The sequence below is a fragment of the Mytilus californianus genome, unplaced genomic scaffold (assembly GCF_021869535.1).
Source record: "Mytilus californianus isolate M0D057914Y unplaced genomic scaffold, xbMytCali1.0.p SCAF_9, whole genome shotgun sequence".
In the NCBI taxonomy this organism is placed as follows: domain Eukaryota; kingdom Metazoa; phylum Mollusca; class Bivalvia; order Mytilida; family Mytilidae; genus Mytilus; species Mytilus californianus.
The window spans coordinates 20,778,686-20,797,600 of NW_026262745.1; the positions used below are offsets into that span (position 1 = coordinate 20,778,686).

Sequence of the window (18,915 nt, forward strand, 5' to 3'; positions counted from 1 at the left end):
TTTGACAATTCGTTTTTCAGTCGATTACTATTTATTCAATATTTTGTTCAATAGGTCTGAAACAGGTTCAGAATTTTCTTAAAAGACACATATAAACCAAAATTAAGAGATCTTTCTTTACACTTTGGTTTAATAAAACCAAAAATTGTTTACCTTGATAGAAAGAAAAAGAATTGAATATCTTAATTTGTAAGTAAAAGTTGAGAATTTAAAAAATCTGGCGGATCGCATGCGAGTCGATAATGCGTTTAAACTTCTATCAAGACGGGGCAAGAGGCCTCAACGTAGCATTACAAGTACACGTTCATTAATTATTTTGTACATGCATATTATGATCAGTGCTTCCTTTACATGAAAATTATTCTTAAAGAAAACTATGAGCAAAACTTTAGTATAAACATTCAATACAACAGGAATATCATTTATTGTCACAAACCTGAGTTTTAGGATCTTTACTTCTTTGTGCTGATAAAAATGCTAACGCCATGAAATACTCGTCCCATTCTAAATTCCACTCACGCTTGGTACTCTTTTCGATTGTTTCTGTAAAATTCAGAAAAAAAACTGTTTGTGTAGAAAAAGACAACATTATGATAGATGTTGTCTCCGTGTGCGTAATTAGAAAATGTTCTGCTGTTTTTAATTATTTGATTTGTAAATACGGCTTTTGGAGATGATTGATTGTTGTTTTCGTCTCATTGAAGGCAATCATAGTTGTATGAGTGGATCATGTAAAAAGTCTATGCATAAACCATATATGAAGCTTCATTAGGGGGCGGGCACCCTGCCCCTATAAATCCGCCCCTGAATAAGAGTTTCAAACATTGATCATTTGTAGATAACTAAATGCACATTTACAACATAACAAGTTTCGGTTAGATTATAGATTACTGCGGAATATAACACGCTAGCCACCGAGTGTCATTACTCAAAAATGCGAGTTATGTTACTTTAAGGTATTAATACAAAGGTATTTTTTATTTTAATAGGAGAATTTGGTGCCAGTTTAAAATGGACCAAATCTAAATTAAGTTAAAGGAAAAAAACTAACTCAAAGAACGGTATAGAGGTATAGGGGGAGGGTTGAGATTTAACAATACATGTTTAAAACGACCGCATTTTTGCGTCTGTCCCAAGTTAAGAATCTATAGGCTTTGTTAGTATTTAAAAAAAAAATTGGTTCATTTATATGTTTCAGAGTTTAGTGTGGCGTCCATTTTGCTGAACTAGTATACATCATTGTTTAGGGTCCAGCTGAATCCCGACTCTGGTTGCGGGATTTTCCCGCTGGGTTAAAGACCCATTGGTGGCCTTGGGCTGTTTTCCCGCTGTTCGGTCGGGTTTTTGTCTCTTTTACACATTCCCAGTTTCCATCCTCAATTCTATATCTGTGATATAACTATTCCTTTACTAACGTTAGAATAAAACTACTTCAACTGGTAAACGTAACTAGAGTTTTCGAGCTATAGATATATCACTCTACGTATAAACAGTTTCAAAATTAGTTCAGATTTAGCAACTTCTTCATTTTCCAATGTTCACTACTAATATATACTTCATTTCCTTAATTCAATTCTCGTACGTTGATTGTACAGCTTTCAAGGATTTGTATCATAGTTATTAATCTTGTTTCAATGTCGTGTCTTAGTTGACTGTACAAAATATGCACATATTCATTGTCCAATCAAATCGTTGTATATTATAAATAGACTAGCTCTGGCTTATCACTGCCTTCAGAAGTGAGTTGAGGATACTGAATCAATTTTTATGTTAACATTTTTTTTCATTTGCTAAAAGTTACCATCAAATGCACATTTTACATGTCGTAACTAAGGACTGACCCGCCATTTTGAATTGCTTGGGTCAACAAACGATCGATTGCTAACCTCAAGCACGCCGTTTTGATGATTTAATCCAAATTTGAATCGTAGACGGTAACGTTCAGTTAGGTGCATACGATACAGTTTTTAGTCCACGGTGATTTTTTACGAAAATTTACATACAAGCTATTTTTCACTTAGTGAACTCAAATATGTAAACAGTAAAATAACAAAAATACCGCACTCCGAGGAATATTCAAAACGGAAAGTCCCTAATCAAATGGCAAAATCAAAAGCTCGAACACATCAAACCAATGGATAACAACTATCATATTCATGAATTGGTACAGGCTTTTTCTTATTTAGAAAAATGGTCGATTTAACCTGGTTTTATAGCTAGCTAAACCATTAATTGTATGACAGTCGCATAACATGCCATTATATTGACAACGATGTGTGAACAAAACAAACAGACATGATAGGTAAAAATGTCAAAAATAGGGGTACATCAGTCAACATTGTGTTATAATCTTAATCACTATAATGATACTAATACAAATATACCTTCATGTGCTACTTTTAGGGATAAATGGGGTCAAAGTTTTATACATTTATCAAAATATCCTTTGAACAGACATACCTAAATATTTTTTGTTTCAAAATATAACCACAAGCAGATTTTTGTAAACACATTTGGAAAACCGTTAAATTGTTTCGAATTCAAAGGATCGTATTAAAGCTTATAGATTATTAATTTCAATGTTTGTTAAATACATTGGATAGCAATCATCAGCTCAGTAGTCAGTACGGCTTGATTTATAACAAAGCTTTGCTAAAATTGTTTATCTCCAAGGAGGGATTGGGGATTAAAAATATGGTCAATCATGTCCTCTTTCGACCGGCAGTAAAACCCTCACCAAAGTGGGGCGTCCGTTTGGCTGTGCGGGATGTACAAGTACACAGCCATTCCCGGCTCTTTTAGCTATTTTTTCAAATATTTTTGCCCCGAGCATCACTGAAGAGACATTTATTGTCGACATTCGCATCTCGTGAAGAAAAATATTGATAACCTTAATGTTTTTAGTAGAATATTTGTGTATATATTGAATTTTCTAATTTTTTACTGCTATTTCAGATTTCTTTCCCATATTTCAAAACTCATGGGTTCGCAACAGTAATATATATAAATCATAAGATAGTATTGACTGTAAAAACAGAAGTAGCATGAAATGAAAAGGAAAAGATTACGAGTCCCCTGTACTCGGTTCAAAAGACTGTTTTAAAAAGGATCCAGTGATTTCTTATATATCGTTATATTGCTAGGTCATTATAAAATGTTTTCATTACAGAAAATGAGCATTATATCGAAAATGGTTAAATTTGATCAATATTGTAATATGTTTTTGTGACTTATTGGGAATATAAATTGTTCTTCACTAAACTACAGTTATAAACTAGAAAAAAAATCAGTTTTAAATGCAGATATTGCCTTCTTTCTTATTCACATTTTCTTTGAAAAACCAGGACCGTTTGTTAAAAACCTTGACGTTTTAAATGTTGCTCTCGAAAAACAAAACACTAAGTAAAGTAAAACGCTGAAATTTAAGTGAAAATCAAGGAAATTGTGCGCAGTTTGTGCTCAAAGTATGCATAGTATTCAGAATAAGATGAACAGTCATAAATAAAACTATTATACTTGCGAAATAGCAATAAATCGGTCTGAATGCATGTAATATCACTCGAAAAAAGTGCACTGATTTACTGAAAAAAAACCACGATCAAAGACGGACACTATACCTACGGCGATTGATTTTAAATGAAGGGTCGAATGGGACTGATGAATGGACGGTGAAAATTTAAGATTGCCTATTGAAAAGATGTATCTGTGGTTAGGACATAAATTTTTTCATTAATGTAAATTGTAATACATCATCTGCCGACACCTTAAGATTTTACAAGATTTCTCTTTACGTGCAACACATATCAGTATAACTCTCCCACCACGGGGATTGTATTTTTAGACTTAATTTACTCAAAGGGAACGGTAAGAGAGGTAGATACATGGTGCTCGATATTTTTGGTATTGAAATTGTACAGCTTAAACTTCGTTTGCGTGATAATATTGTATTATTAGTTGTTTCGTCATATAAACTGTACATAAGGTAAGCATAGATTTAAATAGAAACGATATCATTATGTATAGGGGTTTCTTTTTACAATACATTTAGCTAAGACATTCACTCAATTGATCAAATTCGACTAAATGTTTAACATGTACCCCCAATCATCCATTATAAGGCAAGCGGCATCCCAACCTCAAAATGAATGATAAGTGTTTGATTAAATTAATTTCATTTAACACCGAATTTTGCATTTTGAACAAGAAATCAGTTTTGTTATTTTGTTAACCATTACCTTCAGTCAATATAGGACCATTAAGCTCGAGCTATAACTGTAATGTAACGTACCAAACCTCGTCCTTCATTGTCTAAATACAAGTATTTTTGATTTTTTAGCACGGATTTTATTGGTACAAAATTAATTTCACGAGACCTATAATTCTAATTAGTTGTTTTTGCTTATGCACAAAAACAAAGAAAAATGAATATAAAGCAAGCCATATTTAGTTAAAAAAAAAATCATGAAAGATACCAAGCCTATAATGTATTACGGCAGACGCACGTTTCGTCTACACAAGACTCGTCATTGGCGCTCGAATCAAAACAGTTGGAATGCCAAATCAAATACAAAGTTGAAGTTGAAACAATAGATAAAATTCAAAAATTTGAACTCAAATTCAAATTTTATGAATAAATTATACTTACCTGACATATGTACTTAAGGATTTCAAACTCGTTGGTATTAGACTCGACCGGAAGTTAAACACGCGCGGGAACCAGATGTTATGCTACATCCGGTTCACCATGAACTATAAGTTTTCTCACGGTGGTTTGAAAGACCCCGTTAAGAAAACTTAAAAACTTCCTGCGGAGGAAGAGTGGGTAGTACATATGTCAGGTAAGTATAATTTATTCATAAAATTTGAATTTGAGTTCAAATTTTTGGAAATTTATATCAAAAATAAGTCACTTACCTGACATATGTACTTAGAGTTTTCTTTTGATTACAAAGTAATAATTTGTAGTAGGAAGTTTTGACAAAAAGTTTTCCTAAAATACTTCTTCCAATAAACCACAAACTATAAAGTATAGTATATACAACTTATTATACATGGAAATACGTACTCTTACTATGTAGTTCTAAAAAGTTTATATATATTTCAACATTGTTGAAAATCATCTGATCATACAGATTAACCGTTAAAAACCTGTATTTTCCAACACTCAGGCAAACTGTTGTCTATGTGCATTTAAAATCTACCACCATTCCCACATAATGAAAAACATATATACACACTCCCTCAGCAAATCGCCGAGGAAAAACTCATTCTTCATCCTACAAATTTAAAAAATTCACATTAACATCTTTTAAAGAAAACTTAGTAAAAGTTGTGGATTTTGCCCAATCAGCACTATCCAACACATTTTTCATACTAACTCCCTTAAAAAGGGCCCATGATGGTCCCACTGACCTAGTAGAATGACCTCTTACTTTGTCTATTTGCTTTTTATTCTGCTTGTAAGCCATCTTGATAGTTTTCACTATCCAATGTGATATAGTTTGAGCTGTCACTGGTTTGTGAGGCTTGTTAATTGTTAAAAACAATTTAAATTCATTTTTTTTCTCCTTTTGTTACAGTTCTTCTGTTCTTTTCTTCAGATACATGTAAAGAGTTTTTTAAGGATCTATTAATTTGCTCTCTGGAAAAGCGGGTAAGAAAATTTTTGAATTGTTATGGTTAGCTCTATATTGTTTAGCTAAACCATGTCTCAAGAAAGTAACTCCTTTTTCTTGAATATTTACAGCGCCTTCGCCTAGTTTTAAAGCTTGTAAGTCACTACACCTTCAAAAAGCTATTAAAAAGGCAGTTTTCCACGTAAGATGATTAAGGGTAGCAAATTTCATAGGAGCAAAAGGAGGTTTCTTAAACATGTCCAGAACAAGTGGTAAATCCCACTCTGGCAGTAATTTGCGATCCGGGGGTCTACTATTAAACACCCCTCTTAAAAGTCTGATAATGTAAGGATGTTGTCCAACTGGTGTCATATCAACAGGAGCCAACTCAGAAGACAACATTGATCTGTATCCTGCAATTGTTCTATATTTGAACCCCTTATTAAATAAAGATGCTAAAAAGTTTGCACACTCCTCTAAAGTTGCAACACATGGATAAATTTTCCGTTGATCACACCAGCTACTGAATTGTCTAAATTTACATTTGTAGTCTTTGTGTGTACCAGATTTCCATGACGCGGACAATAATTTTCTAGTGCTTAATGAAAAGCCTTTGCTTCAAATTGTTTGTCGATAATCGCCATGCAGTCAGGTTGAATATCTCTGGATTTGGATGAACTCTTTTTAATCTTCCCTGACCTAGTTCTAGCAGATTTTCCCATTGAGGTAATAGTAGGGGTTGTGCTCTGAACAGCTGTAATAACTGTGGATACCATCATTGTTTTGGCCAAAAGGTCTTATTAGCATCATCTCGCATTGATAATCTATCATGTGTTGCAACACTTTCGGAACTAGTGATAGAGGAGGGTAAGCATAAGCAAACATCCTGTTCCATCGGATAGATAGGACATCCTGTGTCAGTGCTGTTGTATCTTGATCCCAAGCACAAAACACTGGACACTTGTGATTCTGTGCTGAGGCAAAAAGATCTATTGTTGGTGACCCCCATTCCAAGAAAAGTTTATCATTGCCTTGTTCAGAGACCATTCTGTTGGTTTTACTTTCATCCTGCTCAGTTGATCTGCTAGAACATTTTTTACCCCCGCAATGTGGGCTGCCTTGATTACAATCTTCTTTCTCAAAACCATATTCCAGAGATTCTGGAGAGCTGGATCGATTTTGTCCCCCCTGTTTGTTTATGTACTGTACTACTGTTGTATTGTCTGAACGAATTAGTACATGTTTGTTTTTCAAGACAGGAAGGAAATGTTTGACTGTTAGAAATACTGCTTCCAACTCCAGATTGTTTATGTAATTGAGCAATCCCAATTGATTTGTCGAGCACAGACCCTGTACTGTTTATGTCCGTAAATGTTCCCCCCCCCCCCCCCCCCCCCAACCTGTCATTGAGGCATCTGTGGTGATTGTTACACTTGTTATTTTTTTAAATAGAGACCGCCCTTTCATAGTATTTGCTTGACACAACCACCATGCTAGATGAGCTTTAAGCTTTTGTGTACAAGGGATTTGATATTCTAGACTCATTTTGGAGGGTCTCCAAACTTGTAACAAGTGCATTTGAATTGGTCTCATGAACAGACGACTGTTGGGAATCAATTCTATGCATGATGCTATTAAGCCAAGAACTTTCAAATAATGTCTTGCTGATATCTGATCTCTCATTAACTGAATAATTGTTATTTTTAAGTTTTTGATTCTCTCTGGAGTTGGATACACTAGTCCTAGATCTAGTCTGAATAGTCCTCCTATATATGCAATTGTTTGCGTTGGAATTAAATCTGACTTTTCTGTGTTTATTATAAAACCTAGAGAAGTAAGGACAGTGATGGTTGTATCTGGATTTTTTAAAAGAGCGGATTTTTGTTGATCGACTATTAGCCAGTCGTCTAGGTATACTGCTAATCTTATCCCTTGTTTTCTCAGATGTGCTGCCACCACTGAGACTATCTTTGTAAATACCCGAGGTGAGCTTGTTGGACCGAAACATAGTACTTTGAACTGATACACAGTTTCGTCTATTACAAACCTTAGGTATTTTCGATGTTTTGGGAAGATTGGTTCATGTAAATAAGCATCTTGTAAATCGAGAGAACAAGCCCAGTTTCCTTTCTTGACTAGATGTAAAACCTTGGTCATTGAATCCATTGTGAAGTGTTGTTTCTTGAGATTCTTGTTCAGTGGTCATAAATTTATTACGGGTCTCAACTTCCTGTTTTTCTTTTCTGCTAAGAAAAGTGTGCTGTAGAAACCTGTCTGAACATGCGTTTTTTTGCACAATTTCAACAGCATCTTTTTCTAATAAACGTTTTACTTCTTGTTTTAAAACTTCCAAATTTGTGACATTTACAAATGTCTTTTTGACTCCTAAAAAGAGAGGTTTTTGTGAAAATTCTAGTTTGTAACCATTTTGAATTATAGCCAAAACCCATTTGTCGTTTGTTATTTCTTCCCATTTTGGAAGAAAATGAACAAGAAGACCACCCACGGGTATCTCCGGAAACAACACTATTCTCACCTTGTCATTTCTATGGAACTTCCCTACTCTAGCCGGAAAGGGAGTCTTCTTGTAACCTGTATCTGGTTTGGAGAATTTTCCATCCTCTGTCTTTTTGGTGAACTTTCTAGGTCCTGTGTTGGAATACAGCTTTGGTATACGAAAATTTTCTGATGGCTTGTCTTTGTTTTGGTCTGATTTCTCTATTTTAACCTTCTTAGCTTTACTAGAATCATCTGTCAAAGGTGTTTTCCTTTTTCTGTCTTTTGAGAAAATATCAGGCAACACATCATCAAGAGTTTTATCTTTGTCTTTTCTAGCTTTTAAAACAGAAATTAAATTGTCACCAAAAACACCTTCTCCAGTAAGAGGCAGATCTGAAATGTCTCTAGAATCATGAAGTAGAAACATGGATGTATCAGTCATACACATTTGACGTCTCAAAATATGGTGAAAAGCACCTGCTCTACCAGCTTGATCTAACTCTTTCGTGGACATCGCAAAAATGTCCCTAACTTGTTGAATTGCTTTATCAATGTTTTGTGTCTCATCTGATAATAATTCTAACAAATTACCAAGACTCTGTTGCATATACATGCAAATGACAATGCCCATGAAACTTGCCTGCTGCCCTCTGTATGCCATTTTCTCAAGCATTTTGTTAAGGCTGTGAATATATTTTTTTCCTTTAGAAAAAGAGGCTTTACTGCGATGTCTTTTAACTAAACAATTTCCAGTGAAATCGTCTAAAGTCGGTACCTGAAGGAATTAATCTGTTTCCTCATCAACAGGAAAAAGTTCTTTAGTTTCCTCAGCAAAGGCTGATACTAAATTAGGCTTGCGTACACGCCAGTGACCCATAAGAACCTCTTTTTGAGAATCATTCATTGTAATGCCATTTTTTTTCTCTGTTTTCTTGGCAATGGCATCCTCCCCAAAAATATCAAACAAACATTTTTTTGCCTTACTTGACAACTGTTCATCATTAAAGCCTTCATTGTCAGACTCTGTCACTGAACCCAAAACTTCGTTTTGACCTGGTTGCAAAGACATAACATCATCACGATCATCAGCTGATTCACTATCAGAATCTCTAGATCTACGTGTTTGTCTTTGTGACTGACTTGTAGTAGTACTCGACTGTCTTTGTGACAGACTTGAACTGGACTGTCTTTGTGACAGTGTATTTTCAGACGTATTATTGTCACCATTGGCGGTACTTGTCTGTCTAGTAGTTAATTCACTCTAAATAAAATCGAACATATTGTCTAACTTACTGTTTAAGTTTCCAAACTTAGTGTATCATTTATAATCTAACTTGAGTATACTTGGACCTCGATTTCCTCTTCTTCATAACTACTGACGAAGATGAAGGTCGACGTGGCTTCTGCCCTTCACGAGAGGAATCCTCCAAAGTATCTTCTTCTACCGGAGAAATATCTCCGTTTCTATTTTCCTCTGCCATCTCAAACGGCAGAATTACGAGCACGTAATAACACGAATATCTTTCAAACCGCCGAGAAAGAAAACTGATAGTTCATGGTGAACGGATGTAGCATAACATCTGGTTCCCGCGTGTTTTGAACTTCCGGTCGAGTCTAATACCAACGAGATTGAAATCCTTAAGTACATATGTCAGGTAAGTACCTTAATTTATGATATAAAATTGGTCAGTTACATTTCCTTCTTACGCAAATAAACTGTACAGAATACTATTAATTTGGAAATGCCTCGAGAACATCCTTGGGTCATAAAGAATTTCATTGGTATACAACGTTGTCTTGTAATGAGATTTCATTGGACATCCAAAACATTTAACAGAAATGAGAATCATTATCAAAACTATTACGATATGTATATACACATACGAAAAGAGATTTATACGATATAATGTTGACTATACGATATGGGTTTTGCTTATGGTTAAAGGCCGTACGTGGACCTATAGTTGCTTAAACCCGCTTCATTTGGACTTTACTCTATAGTTGTTTAATTGACAATCATATGCATTTCAGCCGACGTGAAGTCAATATAATATAATATTATCTCATCAGGTAGACTAACATTTTGCGTTATGTCGACGTAATCACATCTTATGTTGACTTGCCGAGATAAATGATCACAAATCGACTTAAAATATCTCGCTAACTCGTCCTAAAGTCTAGATGAATGCTCGCATCTGCCGTCGTGTGGTCGTGTTGTTAAGATAATTAAATATATTAAATTAGAATAAGACAGGAGTCAATATTAACAGAAACAAATAACGATAGGGTTCCAATATTACATTTAGATATCTATGTAAACTATTTTTCCGAACATTTATAAAAAGAGAAGATGTTATTTGATTGCCAATGAAACAACTTTCCATCTGTCGGAACAACACGAACTAACTGGCATGTGGAATGAAAAAAGGACTCCGTATATCTTCGAAAAGCAAGACATCTGCATCGAAACGAGGACTTGATCAGTAATTTATCATTATACACTAACAAATCTAAACTAACCAAAATATTTCTATTCATAATGAAATAAGTTGGAATAACATTTACGGTACCAATTTTCCTGCACCAGATACGCCCTTCGGTGATGCTCGGGGCCATAATATTTGAAAATCCAAAACTTATTAAAAAAACGAAGAGCTTATAAACCGAAAAGGACAAAAAGAATAGCCAAAGCCGGACAAGGAAACAGAGCTGTGCATGACGGAGATACATTCCTTAATTTAAAAATGATTTCTAAAATTGTGTAACTGCTACAGCAAATTTTAATAACACAATATCCATATTTGCATGCCAGTATATGGTACTGGCCACTGGGCTGGTGATACCCTCGGGGACTAGCAGGGATATCAATCCAGTGGTAGTAATTACATTAACGATACCAATTTTTTTATGCACCAGATCGTATTTCGACATGAACAGTTTCTTCAATGGTGCTCGGAGGCCAAAATATTTGAAAATCCGAAACCCGGTCAAGGAATTAGAGCTTTGCATAATGGAGAAGTGCAATGGTTTTTTTATATCAATAAGGATAACACTTTCATTAAAAGAAGAGCATCTAACAAATAACTCAAACTCTATCTGTACTGAATCATTATGATTATATAATTTCACCCCGCTACATTCTTTATGTGTCTGTCCTATAGCAGGAGCCTAACATCTGTGGTTCTTGTTGGTTCATGTCTGTAATATTTGTTTTCGTAAATTGATTTGTGATAAATTAGGCCGTTAAGTTTGAATTATTTTACTTTTTTATGTCAGTGTCTTTATTAATAGCTGACTATGCATTATTGGGTTTTCTCCATGTTGAAGGCCGTACAATGACCTGTAATTGCTTATATCTGTCATGTGTCTCCTTGTATTTTATATTAAGACAACAAAAATCTGGACATTTGTTGGATTACAAAATGGCAGACATGGGTTAAACTTGGGCAAGTGGTTGGAGCATAAAAATGTTCATATTTATTATATACTTCGTAGTAAATACAAGTATATTGTATGTGTAATACAATCGATGGCAATCATGCTGTATCAGCCAATCTTGATGATATCAATATCAGTCACGGTTGCAAAGGCTTTATCAAACCCCTACTTTGTATGACGTCACGTTATCGATAGCAGTCATGGCTACAAGGGCTTTATCAAACCCCTTATTAATGTTTTACGTCATGTCACGTGAAAAAAAATCTGCATTAATGGTACTTTAGGTACATGTATATATAATAAAGCAGAGCTCATGAGATTATATTGGTGTCTCGGGTTGATACAGGTGTGATATTGAAAAAGCCATATGATATTCTCTATTTATACAGTGCAAATGCGTAAACAGAAGAAATGATTTTGGATGTATACTGCTCAATTTGTTTTGTTTTCTTAGGTTTTGATTTTTAAATGTTCTAATCAAAGTCAAAATCGACGATTTCTAGCGTCATATAGCATAAGAACATTTATTAAAAAATAACTACTGAAACCAAGGAACAATTTATAGATATAAGAAGATGTGGTATGAGTGCCAATGAGACAACTCTCCATCCAAGTCAAAATTTATAAAAGTAAACCATTATAGGTCACAGTACGGTCTTCAACACGGAGCCTTGGCTCACACCGAACAGTAAGCTATAAAGGGCCCCAAAAATTACTAATGTAAAACCATTCAAACGTTTACTTTTATATTTCTATTCAACAAAAAAGAGATCAAGATTGCAAACTATGACATATAAACTTACCTTTTGCTTGATTTGTTTGTGTTTCCATTCTTCAAATCTATACTTTGTCCTATAAGCAAAGAGAACATTTCAAATGCATTATAATGCTTTTACATTTTAATGTGATACCCTAGACAAATGCATACTTGATTTAAATCGTATATTATGAAATGTATTATAATATCTATAATATCTTTATACCAGCAGAAATGACTCACAAATTGTTACACACACTAACAATATATATACCGTATTCAATGTGGTGCATCATATGCGCATTTCAAGAGGTTGGTTTTTCGTTTTTCGAAAACAAATTTTGGAAATCAGTAATGTTCAAATTAAAGATGAAGAGAAATAAACCGAAAATAAGAAATGTGGTCTACAAATTTCTCATGTATTAATTTTATACTAAGAAAAATCAATTGAATATGACAAATTGGCTCGGTACTTATACATCCCGCCATTGTGATATTGTGCTATGGTCAAGTTTGTATTTTGACATTTTTACCTATTATGTCAGTTTGTTTTGCTCACACATGGTTGTCAATATAATGGAATTCTGTGCGACTGTCATACAAGTGAGAGATTTAGCTAGCTATAAAGGTGCAATAACAACCGGTTTCATACGAAAAAGGGTCGAAAAAAAAAATTCCCTTGATTTTGACAGTTGTAGGAAATTAACCCTGCATTTCATTGCAGAAATTTTTTTTTGAGTCATAAACATATACATGATATATCTTGAGTGTTTAAAAGCACTATTCTTTTTTTATAAAATATTTTGGAAACTTCAGGTGACATGGTTACTAAAGCTTGTTAAGAGTAAAAAAAGGGGTGAAAATTTGATTGGTTTACTTCGGGTGATGGTTATTATCTTATATGCAATGAAATGTTTTGTGAAATTTTCACTGTAGTACTGGACTGGATAAAACCTTACTCATGCCAAATATTTCTTTATTTGAAACAAAGATAAATTCTGCACAATTGCTTGAAAAGTGCCAATTTAACAAAGACTAATAGGGGAAAATCAATGGTGGTATTACTCCTAAATGGGAAGCTGCATATGCACCTTTGACCTTGTATGCTCTCTCATTTTTTTAAAATGTCATCCTATTTCACTCAAATATAACAAAATTGAAATATTCTGAGTGGACTGATGCTCAAAAACACATTTTAAGGGAAATTTCCTTGAAATAGGGCTCTACCATGAATATGAGTAGGAAGAGCAAGCCATATTCAGTATTTTAGGGAGCTTTTTACTGACTTTTTCTCCTTATTTCCTATATTGGGCTATACAAGCAGTAACAACAAATTATCTACTGAAAGGGAACCATTTTATGTCCCTCTCTGGAACGCAGCGTAAATTTAAGTTTTACGTAAGGACTTATTGAGACCTCCATGGAGTCATGCAACTTTTATATTGTTAGTTAATTTAGCTTGAACACTTCAATTACTCAATTATTATCACAACTTTTGCATACATATGTGCAAGTTACCCCTAAATGTTGATTTATTAGCCGAATAAATAAACCTTCTGAGGGAATGAGAGGTATAAATGGACCAAAAGGGACATTATAATAAAGAGAAAGAGGTACATTAGTGGTTTTCATCATCTAAGAGTCATCTTGTGTATCATATTCAACTGTTTGTATGCAGATGCGATGAATATTTGATCATTTATTGGTGAATTAATTGGTTCACACTATATTCTATCATGATGCGGCGTGATTTCAATTTTTCGATTAAATTTTGCTCAAATCGCTGTTAATGTCGTCTTACGTTATATTAAATTTCTCTCAAACTGTTGAACTGATTATGACAAAACTTGACAGTAATGCTTGAAATAACCGGTATTTCACAGAGAATTAATCACATTCAGTTTATTCAACAGAAATGTCTTCTTTAAAACCAGGTTTAATCCACCATTTTTTACTTTAGGAAACGCCTGTACCAAGTCAGGAATATGACAGTTGTTTTTCATTCGTTTGATGTGTTTGAGCTTTTGATTTTGCCATTTAATAAAGGACTTTCCGTTTTGAATTTCCCTTGGAGTTTGTTATTTTTGATATTTTGCTTTTTTTATATGTGGGTAAACGTCTTCAGCAAACCAACTGTTGAAAGAACCAAAGTATATCAAGAGGTCACAATACTGTCTTTATACACAAATATCTTTAAAATATTACAAGCACTCAATCGCCATGAGTCCACGATAATGTTAGCACTTTTGAGGTTTCAATGAAGTATGAAGAGAAAAACTATATAAAACAAAACAAAGCTAGAGAAATTCCCGTGAAGCCAGGGTTTTTCAATTTCAAATTAATGCTTAAAACTTTACTAAAATAAACTTACTTTGATTGTGTCACTGTGTGACATTTGTTGTTTGGTTTAAACCTAGGGTTTAATGGTGGAAATCTTTAAATAATTAGCTTTATTAATAATAAAACCGTAAAAAGTTTGGTGTATAATATATAAGTGGCTGTATGAATAATATATCCATACAACCTTGGTCTATAATGAATAATTTGCTGTATTTGGTATGTGAAACTATAATAAACTATTCTGTCTGTTTGTCTGTCTGTCTGTATAAATAATATAACTGTACAAAAAAAAATATGGTGTATAATAAATAATTGGCTGTATGAATAATATAACTGTATAATGTTCGGTGTAAAATACATAATTGGCTGTGTAAATAATATATTTCCACAATGCTTGGTGTATAATAAATAAATGGCTGTATAAATAATATAACCGTTCAAAGCTTGATGTTTAAGAAATAATTACCCGTATAAATAATATAACCGCACAAAGCTTTGTGTATAATAAACAATTAGCTGTATAAATAATATAACTGTACAATTAAAAAATAGCTGCATAAATAATGTAACCGCACAATGCCTGGTGTATAATACAGAAAAAGCTTTGTAACTAATATAACCGTACAAAGCTTGGATGGAGTATGATAAATAATTAGCTGTATATATAATATAACCTAGCTGTATAAATAATATAACCGTACAAAGCTTGCTGTATAATTAAAATTGCTGTATAAATAATAAAATCGTACAAAGCTTGCTGTATAATTAAAATTGCTGTATAAATAATAAAATCGTACAAAGCTTGCTGTATAATTAAAATTGCTGTATAAATAATAAAATCGTACAAAGCTTGCTGTATAATTAAAATTGCTGTATAAATAATAAAATCGTACAAAGCTTGCTGTATAATTAAAATTGCTGTATAAATAATAAAATCGTACAAAGCTTGGTGTATACAAAGAGTTAGCTGTATAATAAATATAACCAGACAAAGCTTGTTGTGTAATAAATGATTAGAATATCTTCAAAAATAATACAACCACACACAAGGTCATAAAAATGAGCTTTACTGTTAAATAACCTTATATATCTTATGTAGCCATATGATTTGCAGAATATTTTTGTATACAATATCTACATTGACATGTCCTACAGTAGGTAGGTTGATTTGATGTAAACGATTAAAAGGTAGTATGCATCATCTATTTTAAAGTGTATATTACTTTTCTTATGAAAAGGTTATTTAACGTGCCACTGCGTAAGTATGAAATATTGATAATGCAAGTTTAATAGCACACATTTGATATAATATTGCTGATTGTTATCCTGATAATATGTTTACATCACATTAAAACAACCGTTTATCAATATCTTAATATTCGGCATGCTGAATTAGCTATATTTGTAACAAATCTTAGCAGATTACTGTTATACAAATCCTAAGATTTGAACTATCTTAAACTTAGTTGACCCCAGATTGCGTTGACTACCGGTAATCTCTGGAGTCATAGTGCAATCACACATATTACAAAACTGCAAACATATGCCGAAGTAACACGAAGTGGTTTTATGAATTGACTACTGCAAAAAAAAACAATGCTTAAAATGAACTTCATTTACTATTTTCCTTGTGTTCTTATTACCAATACCAGTCCACCTCTTACTATTTATGACAAATTGTATCCATATCAGCAGCCTGCTTTTCTTTTTTTACTCTTATTTTACAACTATTAATTTGTTTTGTCTGAAGGGGCTTCAAACATTGAACTGCCTAATTTTTAAACAATAATTCCAAACTATAATGTGTCGTGACAAAAAACAATTACCTTTGATGTTTAAATTGAGTTATCTGAATTTGATCCCTTCTGGGTTTTTTTTCCATGTACGGGTATTAACTTCATCAGAGGTACGCAAGAGGGAATTACAGGAAACAGAAACTTGTGTATTCTTTTCAAGTAGAAGAACAAATATGACAAAAAAAAAATAATAGTATCTCTTCATTTAGCAGAAGTAAAAACTTAATTATACATCTAAACAAAAGAATTAGGAAAAGTGAAAATATAAGACGATATATTGTGTTTTTGAATATCTGTGCAACCAATTCATTCCTTCACTTCATCTTTACTCGAGAAAAATGTGTAAACACGTTTGCCCTGGTTTTTTTTTAAAAGCAAGGAAACATGCCATTAGCGTTTCCAGCTATAGAATATCTTTTATCAGGTACTCTTGAGACCAAATGTTTAGAATGAACGAGGTAGGGTGCATGTATATGAACATGTCAAAACATGTGTAAATCAAAATATCATCTGTTTTATCAAAACTACGTGCTGATTTATTTCCGCCAAAACTGAAAGTGAAACAACAAAATATGCAAACTATATCATTTTCTATTATTCAAAAGCCGGAAATTAATACACAGCCTTCCTTAACACATTCATTTTGTTTTTTGTAAGAAAGGTTTCAATTCTTACCTTCCGTGATATATTACACACAATCTCATACTATATAGTACATAGAAGTCAACATGATGTGGCCTTAGAATTTCATTGGATAAAAGTCATCTTGAAACAATCTTACAAACACATACTGAATCTGTTTGAACATATCATAAAAATTGCGGTAAACTTTTTGATATCATGTTAACTCTAACACTGTTTCAATTAGTTTCTTTAAAGAAGCAATGAATAAAATTGAGGGTCGTAAAGGAAATTATGTAGAAGCAATAAATAAAAATTTACCTTTAAACTTTAGTTGAAGGCAGTAAAAATTATATGAATGGAAAAATAAGGAGTACTTACGTCAAAAATATATATGAATAAAAGGAGAACTTTGGGAAAAGAGGGGTGTGTGATTGTCATTGCAATAACAACCTCAAGAAATGTCAAGTGACAGTATGATGACATATTGTTTTCAATATAAAAGTGTCTAAAAGGTACAATATATCAAGCTTTTAAAATCGCCTTGAGTCTAGAAACAGCGACTATCAATACTTAGACCCATAAAAACATAAATAGCTATTACTGGGTAGTAAATGTTCACTACCAATATACGGGTGCCTATTAACGCATCAATATCGATGACAATTAGGCCGTAACATGACGAAGTTAAAACAAAAAACCAACCCCAATATCTTTAATTTGAAAAAAAGGAAGACCAATGACTCTCCTAGTATAATGTGTGCAACCTGAAACGACAGCACCTCCTCTCAATGCTACAGTGAGAAATTATCCGTTTGTTCCTTTTTGGCCAGTTATGTTAACTGTTTAGGATTGTGGGTGCCGGTGACAAAAAAGCAGGAAGATAGTCATTTTTGGAGTTGTGTAAGTCAAAGTACTATTATCTATCCGACTTCAGTTAGCCATGAATGAGTCTTTAACAATATATCGTCTGACATAAAGCAAACATAACCAGCAATACTTCATTGTGATGTATTCACCAAGACTTCCACAAAGTATCTGTTTTATATACGTATTTCAATGGAAAAGATTCTTGAGATTTAAAGAATGTGTTAAACCAGAAGCGGAATATATAAAGGGGACATTCAAAACTCATAAGTCGAAGAAATTCTGACAACGTCATGGCAAAACAAACCCTGAAAACGATGAAACACAAGCACAACAAAAGCTATATATAGAAAACTACAGATCGAGCAGAACTAATCCCTGAAAAACCGGGAATAAACTCAGGTGCTTTGGAAGAGTAAGTAGTTCCTGCTCCACTTCTGGCACTCGTCGTGTTGCTCATGCAAATACGTACAAGTCCAGTGACCAGTCTCATTTGGTGATATTACAATCGAGAAAAGAGGACGGATTGGATTGTGGTTACAACAACTGGAACATGTCCGTTTTCATCTTTGACAACAGATACTTTCGACCGGATGACTTCAACTTTGCAACATGGAATTCTTGGTTCAATACTAGTGAGAGGACATCATCTCTATAGCGGAACGTGAAGTTAAAGGATAAGGTTAGCTTCTGTTCATTCTTCCTGAGAAGCTTCTGTATGAAGGCTTTATCATATGAATAAAGACACAAATCGACAAATAGAGGAGCAGTATTAGTTCCCGCAGGATTATATAACAATAATAGTAATAATAATAATAATAAATTCTTTATTTAACGAAGGTAACTCATTTAACATACAATTGTTAATCTCACACGAGGCCTTCACACATCAAAGTGAACATTTAATACATATAACAATCAATGCATATAACACAATAATCAATAGAGATGTACACAATTACAAATCTATATACACAAGCAA

General features: G+C 33.3%; 1 protein-coding gene across 2 annotated transcripts in view; it reads right to left on the reverse strand.

The window, feature by feature from the left end:
* LOC127716548 (deoxycytidylate deaminase-like) overlaps positions 1 to 18,915 on the reverse strand; it is a 29,816-nt gene that overhangs the window by 4,984 nt on the left and 5,917 nt on the right. Inside the window, exons 1-3 of one of the 2 annotated variants that reach the window (XM_052222773.1) lie at positions 17,121 to 17,295; positions 12,356 to 12,404; positions 437 to 543 (exon numbers count right to left, since the gene is read on the reverse strand). In XM_052222773.1, coding sequence (XP_052078733.1) covers positions 437 to 543; positions 12,356 to 12,383 — 135 coding nt within the window. In that variant the 5' untranslated portion in view covers positions 12,384 to 12,404; positions 17,121 to 17,295. Of the gene's footprint in view, positions 1 to 436; positions 544 to 12,355; positions 12,405 to 17,120; positions 17,296 to 18,915 lie in introns of those variants that run through there. The other variant, XM_052222774.1, reaches the window with a different exon arrangement.